This window comes from Myotis davidii, unplaced genomic scaffold (genome assembly GCF_000327345.1).
Source record: "Myotis davidii unplaced genomic scaffold, ASM32734v1 scaffold765, whole genome shotgun sequence".
Taxonomy (NCBI): domain Eukaryota; kingdom Metazoa; phylum Chordata; class Mammalia; order Chiroptera; family Vespertilionidae; genus Myotis; species Myotis davidii.
The window spans coordinates 1,300,776-1,318,392 of record NW_006296056.1 but is presented as its reverse complement, the minus strand read 5'-3'; the positions used below and the strand labels follow the sequence as shown (position 1 = coordinate 1,318,392).

The window sequence follows — 17,617 nt, the reverse complement described above, 5'->3', positions numbered from 1 at the left end:
CCGTGTCTTCGAACCTCCAGAGCTGGTGCTGCCTGCTACCCACGTATGAGTCAGATGTTTATTGACCGCTCTCTCTTTATAATTAAGGAAAACATTTCTCAATATTAGACTGCAGCATTAACTCTCGGTTTTTAATGATGTCTACACGAATATATTGTGATTAATATTAAAAACCAGGAAGTCTCTTACTGGGCTAATAAAACTTTTCTGGTATTTCCGAATATGATTAAACTTTAATTAGCATTTCTTTATAGTCAAATTTTTGAGTTACTTTTTTAGTGATACGAATGTGTATATTATAGAAATTTCAGGTAATCTAAAGGACAAAAACTTAAAATGGCCTGCAATTCTTTCTCAGAGATAACCACATATTGACGTCCTCTGTATTTTTGTAGTCTTTTTCTCTATTAAGTGTAAACTTATAAAATTGGGATCTCTTTATGCCCTGAGTGTTTCCCTTAGCATACTGTGACTCATTCAGTATTTGAAAACATGATTTTAAATTGATGTCTAATATTCCACTTTATGTATGTACATGAATTTCCTCTTTTAATCACTACTTTCTATTAACAGTCACTCACTGGTGCTCTGTCAGGGCATAAGACTTGATATTATACATTTTTAAAATCAGTTTAACTAATTAAAAATAATTTGTTTTATGCACTCAGCCTGAAGTCTCAAAAATGCACCATTTTTAGTTCATTTCTTTGTTATTTTTAATTTATGTATTACAAAGGCTAAATAATGATCTATTTTTCAGGTAGAACTGGTTTTCTAAAAATTACTTCAGCAGACATTTACCAAATCCCATCCAGTGTTAACTGCTGAGAAAATACAGAGGACACGCTTTCTGCCTTCGAGAACTTATAATTCATGCAGGTAACACATGTACAACTAACCTCACATTCAGTATACGGACAGTAATATTCTAGCACAGAGAATAAAGCACTACCACGTGAAGCTGCAGGCAGAGTGCAGGGAGCTCACGAAGGCCATGCTTAAAGCTGATCAGTGGAGAAAGGGACGAGTTCCTGGAAGAGTTGACACTTGAGCTGGGCCTTGAGGCTTGGGTAGAATTTCACTTGGAAAAGGCAGTAAAGGGCATGTGAGGCTGAGGATATAGTATAATCAGAACCACAGGGGCTTAAGAGTGCTGGTCACATTTGAGGAAAGCAGGTGTTCCAGAGGGTTGGTGGGTAACGTGCCAGGATCATGGTGGGGCAGGTGAAAGGGGAGCGAGGCAGAGGGCATTTGTTGCAGAGCAGGAAGGGGGCCAAAATGGACGATCAATTCATGTGTGCCTGGCTCTGCACTAATTTCCTTCTGTTATATAATCTCAGTGGATTTACATAACAGTTTCATGAGCTATTACTGTCACCACTCAAAGGTGGAAATAAAAGCCCAGAAAGCCTAAGGAATTTTCCCCAAAGTCATTAAGCTTGTAAAACTTAAGCCTAGGCCTGAAGTCCATGCCTCTCCCCCCTCCCCCCTTGCCCCACTACTTCCCTAGATTTTTTGCTAAGAGTATAGAAAGTGCTGAAAACTAAGGTGTTTGGATAATTTTGTGGGTAGTGCTGCTTTTTGCTAAGTGATATCTGACTAGTGAAGATATTTCTAGTGGCAGCGAAGGATGAGTTGCAAGAAGGGAGACACGCTAGAAGCTGCCGCTGAATTCCAAGCAGGACACGGAGAATCGGCGCTGCTGCACTGGTAGTGGATGTGCAGAGGAAAAGTGGAAGGGACTGAGAGAATTTACTAAGCACTTAGTGGACTGATGGTCTGAAGACAGTGAGGAAGCCTAGGCTAGCTTAGTAGTGTTAACTTCTTAAGTAATCACTCACCCTTAATACTTTTGCCAGGCGCCAATGTACTCAGTGGTTGAGCATCGACCTATGAACCAGGAGGTCATGGTTCAATTGCCAGTCAGGACACATGCCCAGGTTGTGGGCTCAATCCCCAGTAGGGGGTGTGCAGGAGGCAGCCAGTCAATGATTCTCTCTCATCGATGTTTCTATGTCTCGCTTCCTCTCTGAAATAAATTAAAAAATATGTATTTTAAAAATATTTAAATGCTTTTGAGCATGTGTCCAGTACAAAGGTTTTAATATTTTAACCCCCTTTCTTGTGCATTTTCTTTGGCATACCCATTTTAAAGATCACTAGAATTAAGAAGAATAGGTGTCCGGGGAGGTTGGCAGGAGGAAAGGGTAGAAGCGAATTAGAGTTTGGCTTTGGACATGGCTGATTTTGAGATGCTTAAAGGAGTGCAGTCATTTGAAGATGCTTCATACAAATTTGCAAGCGAGTATTCAGGATCATAGGAAGAAAATGATACCAAACTCATGTTCTACTGGAATTCAGCTTTAGCCTCAAAATAGAGTCCAGTGGTTTTCTCCACAGTTCTACTTTCTGTATAAGAATAATTGTGGATTAAAAAGGAGTCTGCTTTATATTATTTTTAGCAACATATCTTTAGTTGATTGTTTCACTGTTTTATCATTTGCTTCTCAACTAAATATTTGCAGATTTTTGGAAATGTTATCCTTGGTCTAAATTAAAGAGTGAGTATTCTTACAATAGGCCTCTTGTGTATTCTAAAACATGAAGATCTTTTTGAAGATCTTGTGGATTGTAGTTCATTGACCTACTCAGACTTGTTTAGAATATTCAAAGGTATCAAGCCTAAATGCATCTTTCCAACCAAGAGATTCACCCAAAGAGCAGACCGTCTTTACAAATGGCTTATGCTTTTTAGTAACTTTCTCAAAAGTGTAATTCTCATTTCCTTCTGGCCAGTCCTATGTTACTGAATTCATACCTAGAAAGTCTAGCCCAAGAAACTTTCCACATACTGAGACCCTACAATTATATGATGAAAGGCACAAATACTAGTTGGTGTTTGGGGGTTGTTTTAGTTTGGTTTGACTTTAATTAAGACTACTATTTTTTTCAACCTTCAGCCACAAAAATCTTTTATTATTGATATTCAGAGCATGTTTCCCTTTGGGAAAGTAGGGATGAGAAACAGCCTGTAGTTCCTCCAAATCTTATGAAGTCCAATGAACTTTCTTCCTTTTGTCTATTTTCTATTCAGTGTCAATATCAGTATCCTTGATGAATATTTATTCAATCCCTAGTGCATTGTTATTCTATTGTGAGCTCATCACAGGTTGATTTGGGAAAGCACCCAAAATTATTTTTTTATTGCTTAATGGATAAAAGAAAGAACTTACCAAACTAGGTCAAGTTCACAAAATGAGTCTTTGGGACAATTGGGCAAAAGTGGATTCTCAAAACAAGTACCTGTGAATGGAAACATTCCTATCGGAGGAAATGGCAAAGCAAAATGTAGTCCAAGGGTCCCCTAATCTTTCTGTCTTTCTCAGACAGCAGGAGGCAGCAGCATGAGATATTAGTACTCATGGAGTCATAGGCTTTTTAAATTTTTTAAATTCTTCATTGATTAAAGTATTACATATGTCTCCTTTTTCCCCATTGGCCTCTCCCTGGCCACTCCTCCCCCTCCCCCAGCACATGCCCTTACCCCACAGTGTCTGTGTCCATTGTTTGCTTATATGCATGCATACAAGTCCTTTGGTTGATCTCTACCCCCTGTCCCCTCCCCACCAGCTCTTCCCTTCACTGAGTCTGTACATAGCAGGTACAATGGATGGACAGCAAATGAGGTAGAGGATTAAGGCATTGAACAAAATCCCAATGTGGATTGGTGATTGATAAAAACTGTAATATCTAAGTTTACCTCTAACACATTACCCTGTTCTCTTGCTTTTTAAGTCTTGCTCTAGAGGACAGATATTTAGGGCTGTGAGTCATAGACTTATAGTCTCAGGATGTTTACACTTGTTTCACAGGTAGTAGCAGGGTGATCCAATAGACAGGAAGTGCAGATTTAGTGCATGTGAATGAATGATCGCTGACATCCCTTCAAGAAAACAACTTGTTTTCATAGCTTATCAGTGAGTTCACAGTCTGTTGCTGTTTTGTGTTTGGCGAGCGTGCAACAACAGCACAGCTATTGCAAGAGCAAAGTGATTAGAGCATCGTAAGACCTTTAGTCCAGTTCTGCCACTTTAATATTGAAAAGTACTTAGAGTCCAACCTCTTTAATGCCTTTCTCATTCCCTGGAACAGTTTTTGCTTCCTTCTGTGAACTCTGTGTGATCAGAGCTCAGACCATACTCATCACAGCACAATGGAGGTAGCAGCCCACTAGTGAGTAATGAAATCATTGTAACAGCTTGTGATCGGAATTTTCTTAAAAAGGAAAAGATTATTGGATAGTGTAGATTAGAAAATGCCACAGTGCGCATCATGCATTGGAAGAGGATTATTTCATAAAACTTTTGTTTCACTTAAACACATTTTTGTATATATTGGGTAGGAATATATTTCTTACTGTAGGTCAGGGTTAAAAAATTTTTTGAGATAATACTTCATTGTAGCATGAATCACATCATCATGTGATTATCAGTTTATAAATCTGTTCTCCTGATTTCATAGAGGAAGGGAAAGGGAGCGATAGAAACATCAGTGACGAGAGAGAATCATTGATCAGCTGCCTCCTGCATGCCCCACACTGGGGATCAAGCCCTCAACCTGGGCATGTGCCCTGACCAGGAATTGAACTGTGATGTCCTGGCTCATAGATTGATGCTCAACCACTGAGCCACATCGCCTGGGCTAAGCAACACACCTCTTGAAAGAGGGAATTACATTTTGTCTTTTAATTCCTTATATCTGTCAGAACTGACTGACACATACTAGATATTCAGTAAATGTTTGTGGAATGAATGAATGAAATGAAAGTCACTTACTCTGGGCTTCATATTTCTTTTTCATAAATTAGAATGTTACCCACGGTATCTCACAGTGTTTTTGTGAATATCAGTTGAGATAATGGATGTGAAAATACTTTGTGTAAGTGCTATGTGCTTAACAAGGGTTATTGTCTGGTATGATTATTGTTACTGTTGTTGGGCACATACACCTCAGGAACTCTTGAAATTGTAACTCAGTGTTCTAAAGATGATATATTTATTGCAGTACTAGTTATAACTATTTATAGTACTGAGAGGTCCCTCTTTAGGTGTTGAGTTAGGAGACAATCCTGAACTATTCGCTATGTGCCTTTTTTTTAACTTATTATTATGGAACATTTCAACATACAAAGTAGGCACAGTAGAAGATGAGCTTCTGTGCACTTATCACCACCTTCAACCAACAGCAAGTCACAGCCAATTTTGTTTCATCTGTGTCTTCTACCTCCCCCTTCCCATATTACTCTGAAGGTGTATTCCCTTTCTCCTCCTCTTTCTTCTCCTCCTTTTCATCCCCTCCCCCCCTTTGTTTTTACCTTTGTAAGTATGTATAAATATTCTTGACATTCTTTTAAAATATAATCATAAGTACAAAGAAATGTCAGTTGGTAGTTTAGACTAAAGTACCATTGTAGTGTGATGTGAATGAGTTATGAGTTATTCTCTCACAGGAACTAGCAGGTAACCAAGATGTTGTATTTCCCAAGATTTTCATATGATGGTGACCAAGTGCATTGCAAAACAATGGTCACATTCCAGAGCGGTAACTAGTTCTGGAGGCTCAGTTACACAATTGCCTCTCTCTGTCATCCTCTGCAGGGATGTGGCCTGACAGAAAAGTAAAAAGTCTGACAGATCATGTGTAAACTTTTTAATTTTTATTTTCTATCATGTATTAGTCCTCAAGCTTTTGACCTCTAGCTAGACAACAGAGTATCCAGCTGAGACTTTGGAATGCTGTAAGCTCTGCTTTAGGACTGTATCCAGGGTGTAACATGTCACTCAGAAGTCAGATTCCACTTAGAAGAAAAGAATTTATAAAACAGTAAATTAGAATCACTTATGGGATTCATTTTTATTGTTCTATCTTGGTTTTCATAATTGTGTGGTTCAGACTTTAATATAATACCAATACAAATAATTTATAACCCTACAGATATTCAATCTGTTCAACACTTTATTTATATAGAATTTTTCTTCCATAAAGTCAAATGTAGAGTTGGTTTTGATTTTTTACAAGGTATTGCTAAGTTTGCTCACTGCAACCATTGAATAGTCAGTAACTTTGCATGGTTCTATTGTTTCAAGGTTTTTATACATTTCTGAAAGTATTTTTTCAAAATAAAATGAATATAAATGTACTTTGAGTTTAAAATATTTCAAGCCATATTTGCACTAATACAAGGAGATTGCCCTATACCCAAATGGGAAGGGTTGTGGGTCAGGAGTAACAGAGATGGAGAAGGTGAAACTCATGAGGTCAGTGTCATGACTCCCAAAACGTGAATCACAGAGGTAGGTCAGTTTCTAGGTGTTCGGACCCTTCCCCAGGCCTCCCCTGCTGGACACCCAGAAATCTCCATTTTTCCCTCTTTCATTCCCTACATCTAATGAATAGATCTTTACAGGTTCTTTATTTAGAAAAATCTCTTGGGCTCAGCCTTTCCATTCCCATGATCAGGGCATCAGTTCTGATCTTTATCAGCATGCCTCTGGACTGTAATTGCAGTTGAGAAGAAATGGACTAATGCATTTTGACCTTACAATTAATCTGTGCAGCAATCCTGGGAGATTGGAAGTTATCCGAATTTTTTTCAGGTTGTGAAAACTGGCCAAGTTCTTTAAAGTATGTTATATTGCTAAGGAAATGTCCTTGCTCTGAGTCTTTCTTCCCCATAATGCATTTTATACAAGAACTAGAGGCCTGGTGCATGAAATTTGTGCACTTGGGGGGGGGGGCAGAAGAAGGGGTGTCCCTCAGCCCAGCCTGCACCCTTTCCAATCTGGGACCCCTTGGACATCCCTCTCACAATCCAGGACTGGTGACTCCTATCCACTCGCCTGCCTGATTGCCCCTAACCGCTTATGCCTACCAGCCTGATCACCCCCCCAACTGCCCTCCCCTGCCGGCCTGGTCCCCCCAATTGCTCTCCCCTCCTGGCCTTTTTGGCCCAACTGCCCTCCCCAGCCGTCCTGATCGCCCATACCTGCCCTCCCTGCTCTTCATCTTGTGGTGGCCATCCTGTGATGACGTGGGGTGGCCATCTTGTGATGATGTGAGGGTGTGAGTGCCACCTAGGCTTTTATTAGTATAGAAACCAATATAGTCTCCCTAAAATATAATTGTAATAGAATAACTTATTTAATAAAACCTACAATTATTGATGTAGCACTTTACAAATTACCAGGGATTTTTCATGTTTGAGCTCATTCTACACAAACTCTACCCATGAGATTAATACTATCTCCTATTACAACCTTGTTCAGGTCGTAATGACTTCTATTTCCCATCAAAGCAATCATAAGCTCTTAATTTTTATGACATTCCACATTTTATGCTATGGCTCTGTTTTGTCCCTTTAACCCTATATCTCAATGTCAGCTGGTTTTAGCTTTAGCCAGGTGAACTTCCTTATGGTCCTCTTCAGGTACCATCCTCATTTCCTCCCTAAAGTCTACTCAAAACACAGCACGACCCCACCTCACTCTCCTTTACCCACCCTGTTCTCTCATTTAAACTCTAGTCCCGCAGTGCCACTCCAGGTCCTACCTTTTCAAAGAGGCCTTCCCCAGGAATTTCTGTCTTCCTGTTTTTTCTTCTTGATTTCCTTTGTCGCATATGTTTGCCCTTGATTATAATTTAAGGTTCCTCCTACCTATAAAAGTAATATATGCTTTGCCTGGCCGGCATGCCTCAGTGGTTAAGCATCGATCTATGAACCAGTAGGCGCACATGCCTGGGTCGTGGGCTTGATCCCCAGTGTGGGGCATGTTGGAGGCAGCTGATCAATGATTCCCCCTCATCATTGATGTTTCTATCTCTTTCTCTCCTTTCCTTTCTGAAATCAATAAAAACATATTATTTTTTAAAAGAAATATATGCTTCATGTTAAAATATTACATAAGATACTTGAAAGTGAAACAATAACTTCTGGCTAGCCAATCCTAGTCCGTAGAAGTACCCACCATTGTATGTCTTTAGAGTTCTGTTTCTGTGCACAAACAGGAATGTTCATGGATGCATATATGCGGACACACCTGTTTACAGACAGGGAGATAAATGTAAATATATATTTTATGCACAGATATCATCCTACAGTTTGTTTTTTCACTTGACAATATATCTGGGAATTTTTTCATGTCAGTGATTATAAGGGATTTCATTCAAATATCTCTCTTTATTGCCTCAAATTGTTTCATGTCAAATTATTTCATGCATATACATCTAATCTTCCTTCACAAAATGAAAACGGAAACTCTTCAAGATCAGGACTACTAATCACTTACATATTCATTCTCTTTTCTGTTCCTGTATTCTTTACCCTTTCTGCATTTACTGCATATTTCACATATTTCACATTTGTGCTGTAGGAAATGAAAGATGTTTGCCTTTCATAACCCCTAAGGAGTTAGGTCAGATCTAGTGGATAAGAATCTAATTTTATCCACATAACTGTAACACAAGGAAGAAATTGAGAAGTGACACACATTTCTGTTACTGGAAATATGGCTAGGTAGGTTATTTGCTTTTTGTTTTAAAGTATACTTTTAATGATTTCAGAGAGGAAGGCAGAGGGAGAGAGAGATAGAAACATCAATGATGAAAGAGAATCATTGATTGGCTGCCTCCTGCACGTCCCCTACTGGGAACCGAGCCGCAACCCAGGCATGTGCCCTTGACCAGAATCCATAGGCTGACGCTCTATCCAGCTAGGGCTAGGTAGGTTATTTGAACAATCCTCTTGCTGAAAATAATTGGAACTGTTGAATATGTATAAGAAGATATCCTCAGAGCAACAAAGGGCTGAAAAGAAGAAATTAAAGGCCAAACTTGAGGAAAAGTGAGAGTTCAGCAAGGCTTAGAGAGTGGAAGCTGCCTTTGCCTTGAGGGCGTTTGCTGATAATAGACAAATTTGAACTTTGTCTCATAGGCAGTAAAACTCCGCAGAAAACTAGGAAATGGTTACCATAAATTTCAGAATAATGGTTTTGGAGGGGGTGGGTTCCTGTTTCTTGGGTACTCAGAACTTTCTTCTTATTGACCTGGTGGTAGTAGCTATCCAGGGTCATTTATTTTCTAAACTGAGCATATTTATTTTATGCGCTTTTCTATACACACGTTATAATTTACAACTAAAAGGACAGGTTATGGGACAATATATATAGTATCGTCCCACACCTGCGTGCATGTGCATGTGTATGTGTGTATTATCTAAACGGGATGTCTAACATAAATTTTACATGTTGATATAATAAATATATAAATTTATGTTTATGTATAAATGTGTGTGTGTTTCATACACAGAGAAAAAGGTCAGAAGAGTATTCACAAACTACTGAGGGCAACCTTGAGAGGCAGAAAAGGGTTGGGGAGTAGCAAGGAAGGAACTTACATTTTGTGCTTCAAAATTAACTGTTGTTAGTTTTTTTTAAATAATCATCATTTTTATTTAGTATGTTTTTAGAAATCTGATTTTGAAAAGATGTGGCTTCTGTCTCAGCCCTAAAGCCCTCCCCTAGCATCCTCCATTGCACTTGGATCCGTACCTTTAAAAAATCACATGTCGTTCCTTTACTGGTTTATAAGCTCCTAAAGGGAGCAGGATGGTGTCATGTGTGTGTTTCTATGCCTTGTACTTAGTAAATCCTGGTACACTGTAGAGGGTGTATAAATACTAGAGGAAAATGAATGAATAAATGTACCTTAAGAAGAACCTAGGGCTGTAGGCATCCAGTAGATACATTTCCTTAGAGGTTCTTGTTATATATCTTGAGAATTATTTTGTGCCTGGCACAGCAGTGGGCATAGAGTTGGCACAGTGAATACAGGTTGATTTGAATTTGACGACACTTTGTGGAACCTGTAGGCAAATGTGGAGTCTGCCTTGCAGTGCCCCCTCTGGATCCCTGAAAACAGGAAAGCGAAAATGCTCTCTAAAAATTAAACTGAGAAATGAACACCCTACCTCACAAATTCAATCCAAGAGAGGCAGTGTGATCTTAAGAGAAATGAATACTCCTTGGCAGTAAGACTTGACTGTAGCCAATTGAGGGTATTGACCTCTTACAAACACACACACATCAAATCTCCATCAGAAGAGCATTTTCTCTGCCTCCAAAGCAGAGAAAAGAAAAAGCTGTTAATGTAACTGTCACGATACCTTGCAAAGCACTCTCTGACCAACAGCCCCTGCTGGTTGAGGCCTGGCAGGCGGGTAGCCCTGTGTAGAGAGCTGCAGAGCCTTAAGCCATTTGCACTGGAATCCTGCAATTGACTCCACTCGCCCGCCTCCATGTGCACCCAGCTTCCCTCTGGCAATTGGCCTTCCCACCACAATAATTCACTCAGGCCAATGCAGACATCGTGTACCTGAGGCCTCTGTTATTCACTGTTAATAATAAAATCACTTTCTTTCTTTTGTTTTATACATCAGTGTCTTGTGAGTTTTGTTAGCATGAGTCTGCATTCCTGGGTGCAGTCAGTGAGGAGGGTGTCAGTCTGCAAGGCTCATCAAGGTAGATGCTACCTTGTGGGCATCTGTTGGAGTGGACTGCTGGATTTTCCCGGTGATGCCCATGTGCCCTCCTTCTCCATGCCCTTGTCCATTCCACACTTCACGAGAAGAAGTCTTCTCAGAAGTAGTGTGCTGAGAGCATCTTCATAATGTGCACGTTTCAGTCAAGGACGCCGTATATTAACTCAGGGCATTAGATCCTTTTCCTCTGGTGAGTATTGTTTGTGTGGCTTTGCAAATTTCACACCTGTGTAGATAAATGGAAAATATACTATAGATGCCCTCCAAAAACTCATTTCCCGTTCTGCTTCTCGGCCTCTTGTGGCTTTGCTTCTGCCTCTCATCTCATTGTCAGCCTTGATCCTGGCACCATTCTCAGTCGCTTCCTAACCTGGTCTCTCTTGCAGCAGGGAAACCTAAAGAAGATGGAGGACACAGTGAGGTCGACAAGATTAAGGATAAGGATGCGAGTAGAGCAGGCAATGAACGAGGTTATAGAATTTTTTCTTCCATTCTCATCTTCCTCTCTTTCCTCAAACAGTTGTACTTGAAAGGGTTTCAGATCCCACACACTGCTGCAGAAACAGTAAAGCACACATTCTCAACGACGTGTTCAACTGGTCTGTGAACACAACGGGCCTTGCACCAGATTTCAAGAAATCATTAACATGTCTCCTTGCCAAAAAGGACATCAGAGTAGATAACGGCAAAACCCTCAGTGAATCCTGGAATTTTTTAAAAAATTAACTGTTGCATCAAATAAGTCGACTGTGCAATGGGATTTTTAATCAGTTTTTCCCCTTTCTCTTCTATTCTTCCTCTTTCACTACAACCTCCAGCCAGAATAACTGACTATTAAATTTCACCATAAATTTACCAGGAATTTACACAGGGTAATCCTCAGTTGTCACTATGATTTGAAATACTCTCTCTTTTATTCATAGATTAGGACCTCACCAAAATTTCAGATAGGATAGGTAAATATAAAATCTTGAAAATACTTTCTTTTTACAAACTTGGTTCCTAAAAATGATTATTTAAACAATAACAGTTAGGTTCGTTTATACAGTTGGAACTCTGCAGCAATAGGACACTTTTGGATTATTAGTATGTCTAATAAGTTGGTGAGGCCTCTACCCTGTGTCCCTGCAGGCTCTCTGTGTAGTGATGTGGGGCTGAATTGCTAGATAGGTGGTTACGGACCATTCTTGATTATGTAGGTGCTGGTTAACCAATCAATGAATTCTTTAGGCCTTTTGACCAAATTCACCATCATTTAGCTTTCATTTTCTTGGGGTGAAGGATGATGCTAAGGAGGACAGGGTCCCAGTTTCATCCCCGTGTGACCAAGTCTCTGGTTTCACACCAGAGACTCTTGGATGTAAGATCCCTAGCTACACTGTGGCCTCTGCAGTGGTGGAAGTTAGGCTAGGTAGCATCGAAACACTCAAAACCAACCTTGTACCACTGCTAAAGTCCTTACCCTAGCTTAGTGAACTAGTAACAGCTGCCTATGATACAAAAGTTAACATTTCCTAAAGCAAACTAGGCAGTATAGTATGTTATATGCTGACATAAGGAATTACCAAAAAGGGGAAAATCCTATTCGCTTCCTTCATTAAATGTTTATTTAAGGGTGAGAGGATAAACAATCGTCAACATTTATAAAAAATACCCACAACTCTCAATACTACCTGTAATTTTCAGAACTTTCATGCATCTTTTCATTTTACCAAAGTACATGATATTTTCAAGATTCCTGCACATGGGGAAGTCCATAAACTGTGCTCTAAATAAAGACAGAGGAGTAGAAGGAGCCGGAGAAAGATGGTCACCTGAGAAGCAATGAATGTTTGCCCCTCTCCCTGCCCCTCCTTTCCCAGCAGCCCAGGCCATGGCCTTCCTCTTTCTTTTTCTCCTGTTGAAGGTCAGAGTCTAGACCGGGATTCACTGGACAGAACTAGAAAGACAACCAGCTTGGTAGCACAGAACTGTCCTGCACTTGGGCAGCGTTATGACAAGCTGAAGGTTGCAGTTCTCAGAATTATACAGAGATCTTCAGACACAGGTCCTTCGTGACGAGGCCAGCCTTTCGCCTACTGGCTGCACAAGGGCCCCATGTAGGGGCCATTGCAGAGTAGGGCCAGCTCCTTTTCGCTCTCTGTTCTGTCTTTCTAAATCCTTTTTCTGGCATCATCTGTTTTTCTTTAGTCTTCCTGGAGCCCCCTAAAACTCCTCTGATTCTTGTCCCTTTTCAATAAAAGGTTTACCATACGTGTTGTTTTCATTAAGTCAATCCCTGTGTGCGTGTCTGTGTGTTATGTGTGTCTGCCTTTTGTTTTTGTTATTTTGTAATACACTTTAGAATATTCCTTTCTAACCAAATAAATCCCAACAATAGCTTTTAGGATTATGGACTCTTCAGGCAGTCTGAAAACTACCCTCAAAAAAATGTATAAACACATACAATGTTGGGTACAATTTCATGGCGTTCATGCACTCTCAGCACCTATTTATGGATCCCAACTGAGTTTGGAATTCCTGCCCAAGGATGGAATCCCAAAGTTAACTACTTTCATGGTCACTGGTGATATTTGAAAACATTCATTCACCAGATACTCATTGAATGTCTACCGTGTGCCAAGAACTACAGGGCACTGGGATGCAGGGAATAGGACAGTGTAGTTGAGGAGACAGAACGTATACAGACAGTTACAACACAGAATAGACACAATGGTAGGACAAGTACAGGAAACCTTGGAGAGCACAGGAGATGAATGTTTAATTCAGCCTTGGGGCATCAAGAGAGTTACAGATTTGTGTGTTATGTTGAGAAATTTGGATTTGATTTTAAAGGACCTTAAGTTGAGGAATGATAAGAACTGATCAGTGACTACTGAAAAAGTTAACTCTGACTGTAGCATGGAAAATGGTTTGGGGGCAGCAGGACTGGAGGCTGGGAGACTGGTAGTAAGTCTGGTGACAATAATAGTGATTTTAACCAAAGTGCTGACAGTATGATGAAAAGAAGAGGGCGAGTTGGAAGGATATGTACTGGATTGACTGAATCCTTTTCCTCAACAAGTATTTGTTGTGCTGCTGTATGTCAGACACTCGGTGGGATACGGTGGTAAACGAGGGAGTCACTGTCTTTGTGCTCAAGTCTGGTGAGGAGGACTTGCAGGCTTCTGGAGTGGACAGCTCAGTGGACGATGGTGCCGGCCCCCAGAGGTGACTTTGACGTGTCACAGACCAGAGGTCCCGGGCAGAGAAGTGTTTCTTCAGTCTACCCCTCCTGAGATTCCAAGATAGCCTATAGCTGTGAATCGCTGTGTCTAATGAGAGATGTTACTGCTGGGAGAATGTGTCCACGTAAACAGTATTCGGGAATGTAGGTGCCAGTTGGAGCTAGGAAGTGATGCATGGCCCAGCTAATGTATGTGGATGAGAGAGAGGAGGGCTGAGCCCTGGACATGACGAAACCGTGGAGACAGAAGAGGAACTGACGAGACAGCCAGGGGTGTGTAAAGAGTGTAAAGCAGGTTCCTCGGTGGAGCCAGGGGAGCAGACGGGAGGGTTACAGTGGCGGCAGCAGGCGGCCTCAGGTGTACCGGAGGGGCCTCTGGTTCGAGACGATGACCTGGGCTTACATATTAAACTTCACACATTCACCACCATCTCAGCTGAAGGGAGTAGTGACTCTTCTCATTGAAGGGCTCAGGGTGGTCAGCAAAAACTACTGAAAGAATTTATGCCATGTGAATTACATCTCAATAAAGCTGTTGTTAAATAAAGAGAATAATGAGGAAAATTCACTCTTAAACACATTCTAGCAAATTGTCATGTCAAAAATGAATTAATTATAAGCATCCAGATGTGGGGATGGGGTGGGGTGCAGTGAGGGAGATGTTAAGCACCAGAGTAGGATAAGTTTGTATCTAATCACTTAGCACTCTGTGAAAACAGTGCTCATCGCCTTAGCCCTTAGAGAGGAAAGCGTTGTTACTCAGATTTCACAGCCAGATGAGGCGTCTTTTCTTGAAAGGGCAACAAAGACATTCTCTTTGGCATTGAATGACTCTCAAAATATCCCGCTCTTAGGTTTGCCCTAAGAAAAAAATATATATGCAAAGACATCCTAACAAGTAATAAGAATAAAGAACCCAGTAAGGGGAAGAAATTGTAAATAGAGTATTTTTAAGTAGTATGGAATTAATAGTGAATAACAGTTGTTGATATAGTAGTAAGCCAGACGCTAATAACTCCTCAAAAAAGAATAATGTAACAGGCTAACAATAATAGGGATCTGTGATCAGTAAGTGTTTCAACAGTTCGGCAGAAGGAAGGTGGAAGAGCACAAGGAAACTCCAAAATGCTGGTGTATTATTGGTGCCAGTAAGGAAGACAGGATAAAGAAAGTGTAAGTTTAAGCAGTGCTAGTGTAGAAATAGGATGAATAACTCCCCCACCAATTGACTAAGAGCTGGGAGAGGACTTCTTAGCCAAACTGGCAAAAATAAAATTAAATGAAGGGTTTTCCTCCCCAAAGTACAAAGTCTAGACATACTCATTTTTCTTTTTCTTGTAAGTTAAGAACACTTTCACTTAAAACTACATATGTGAAATTTTAAGTCAAATACTAACAATGAAATCTGGTAGCATATTGCAAGAATCGTAAATCTGATCAGTTCAGATTTGTTTCAGTAATGTAGCATGTGTTCATCATTAGAAAACCAATACTATGGTGATCACATTGATAGATCAAAGGAGGAAAGCCTTTGTCAGCCATTTATTCTTGTGAGCCAAGCATCACTCTGGTGGGCCAGTGGTTGAACTGGAGCAACCAAGTCCCTTTCTTTGTGATACTTAAGGGAGCACATTAAGAAATAGACAGCTAGCGTAATAATCACATACTATTTTGTTGTATGATAGATTTTCAAATCAGTGGGGAAAAGTTGGTTTATTCAAGAAATTATTTTGGAACCATTGGCTAATGTTTTAGTGACTCTTAACCCAAAATTTATACATTAAAATACATTCCAGATGAATTAAAGATTTTATTATTAAAAGTTGAAACTGAATATGAGGAGCTATAATCAGGGAATACTAGCATTACCCCAAGTTCTGTTAGACCTTTTCAGTCATGGCAGAAGGGGGAGTTCTTGGAAAGATTTGAGCTAAAGCATAATGTCGCTCAGTTTCTGAGATGATAAGGACAAAAGCAAGGCCTTCAAACTTACAGACAGTCCACTAAGCATAACATGTTTAGAAGATGTATTAGAAGGTTACAAAGAACTGAAACTTCAAGGGGTAAAACCCAACGTCATTACCTGACACATCAAAGTTTGCAGCCAAAGTCCAGCTGTGCCATTAAGACTCATGGACATTTTCCCAGTGGTTCCTGCAACCTAGATGTTCTGATGCTTATCTGCCTCATGTAGTACTTAAAACACGTCTGAAGTGGGTACAGACAGTATTTTACGTATCTTACTGGTAAAGATAGAGCAGAACGGTCTCAGTACTTGCCTGAGGGCACCCAGCTAATAAGTAATTGGCAGAGCCAAGTTCAAACCCCGGCTAGTGCCCCCTCGGCTCTCCTGGCCATCGTGCTGTACTGAACATGGCTGCTAACTCTGACTAGTACTAAAGTTCTCAAGAAGCAGGTTCCTGCAGGTGAATTCAGGGAGGGGAGGTTTTAACTTAATTTGTCTGAATAATAAGTTTGGATGATAGCTTATCAACTCCCAGCTGGAAAATCCACTTGGAGTTGTGAGGAATCCTCTTCTCACCTCCATCCTGTGTTTGCCAGATCTTCTTGGGGAGTGTCTGGAACTCAGATGTCCTTCAGTTGCCAGGATTACTTCCAGAAAATCACTTTGAAGTATTTTTGAGCTAAATATTTCCCTGTTTACACCAAAACAAATGAGTGGGCTTCGAAAGCCACATATGTCGTCAGCCTGCATTTATGAGGCTGGTTTTTCTCCACTTGTGACTGGGCGGGCAAAGCAGTTTGATCAGCACGGCCCCCACCGAGTTCTCTTCCCCGACCACGTAGGTTAGAAGGCAGAGGCCATCGAGCAAGAATGCTCAGTGTTGATGGTCATCAGACTTTTTAAGCAAAAAATTTCCCAAATCTACCATTTTCATATTTTAAGTTCACAATATTTATCTCTTATTTTAAACATTAAAGGCAGGCTTGAGATTTTTTAAAGTTTATTTCAAGGTGACATGAACTTTTAAAAACATTGAGAGACTTTGTTCTGTGTGTTTGCTTATTGGTATGGAAAGGTAAAGATGCACACAGTGTGTTTTTCAAAAAAGCATATCCTTCTCCACCCTCTCGGATTCTCTAGCCCTCTATTTTTTTTTAAATTAATATGAAGAGGATTGAAATACTGATACTATTTATCCCTCTGTTTTTAAAAATGAGTTTGGTGTATCTCTGTTAACATAGCTATGGAAATACTTGTAGCCTAGCTTGGCCGGTATAGCCCAGCTGTTGAGCATCGACCCAGGACCAAGAGGTCACCAGTTCAATTACAGGTCAGGGCACATGCCAGCGTTTTGGGCTCAATCCCCTGTGGGGGGCTACAGGAGGCAGCCGATCGGAGATATTTCTCTGATGTTTCTCTCTCTACCCCACTCTCCCTTCCTCTATCTCTAAAGAAACGAATAAAAACATATTTTTAAAAAGAAATATTTGTAGCCTAAAATCCTATTATTTTTTATTGTAAGTGAACATTTATTAACTAAAATAATCTACTTTTACTTGTTTCACTTTTATTCTCATGAATTCAGGTTTGTCTGAAGTTATTGTAGCTATAATTTCTTCTGATTCTCATTTATTTTGTCATTTCTTTTCCAGCCATTTCTTAGTTTTTAGATTTTAAATCATTTTGAATCCTGATCTTTAAATAGTGACGTTTATGTTGACAGTTGATAATGATGTTAATTATAATATTAATATTAGTGTACATGTAGTAAATGTTTACATATATGTATTATAATAAAACAGCATGCTTAATGTGATCTATTTTCTTTTTA

The 17,617-nt window shown here is 40.0% G+C and overlaps 1 protein-coding gene across 5 annotated transcripts in view; it reads left to right on the top strand.

The window, feature by feature from the left end:
- NSMCE2 (NSE2/MMS21 homolog, SMC5-SMC6 complex SUMO ligase) overlaps nt 1–17,617 on the top strand; it is a 232,239-nt gene that overhangs the window by 122,103 nt on the left and 92,519 nt on the right. Inside the window, exon 6 of one of the 5 annotated variants that reach the window (XM_015568644.1) lies at nt 10,981–11,064. The exons of 2 other annotated variants lie outside the window; for them this stretch is intronic. In XM_015568644.1, coding sequence (XP_015424130.1) covers nt 10,981–11,064 — 84 coding nt within the window. Of the gene's footprint in view, nt 1–10,980; nt 12,870–17,617 lie in introns of those variants that run through there. 2 more of the 5 variants (XM_006770965.2, XM_006770964.2) reach the window with 2 other exon arrangements.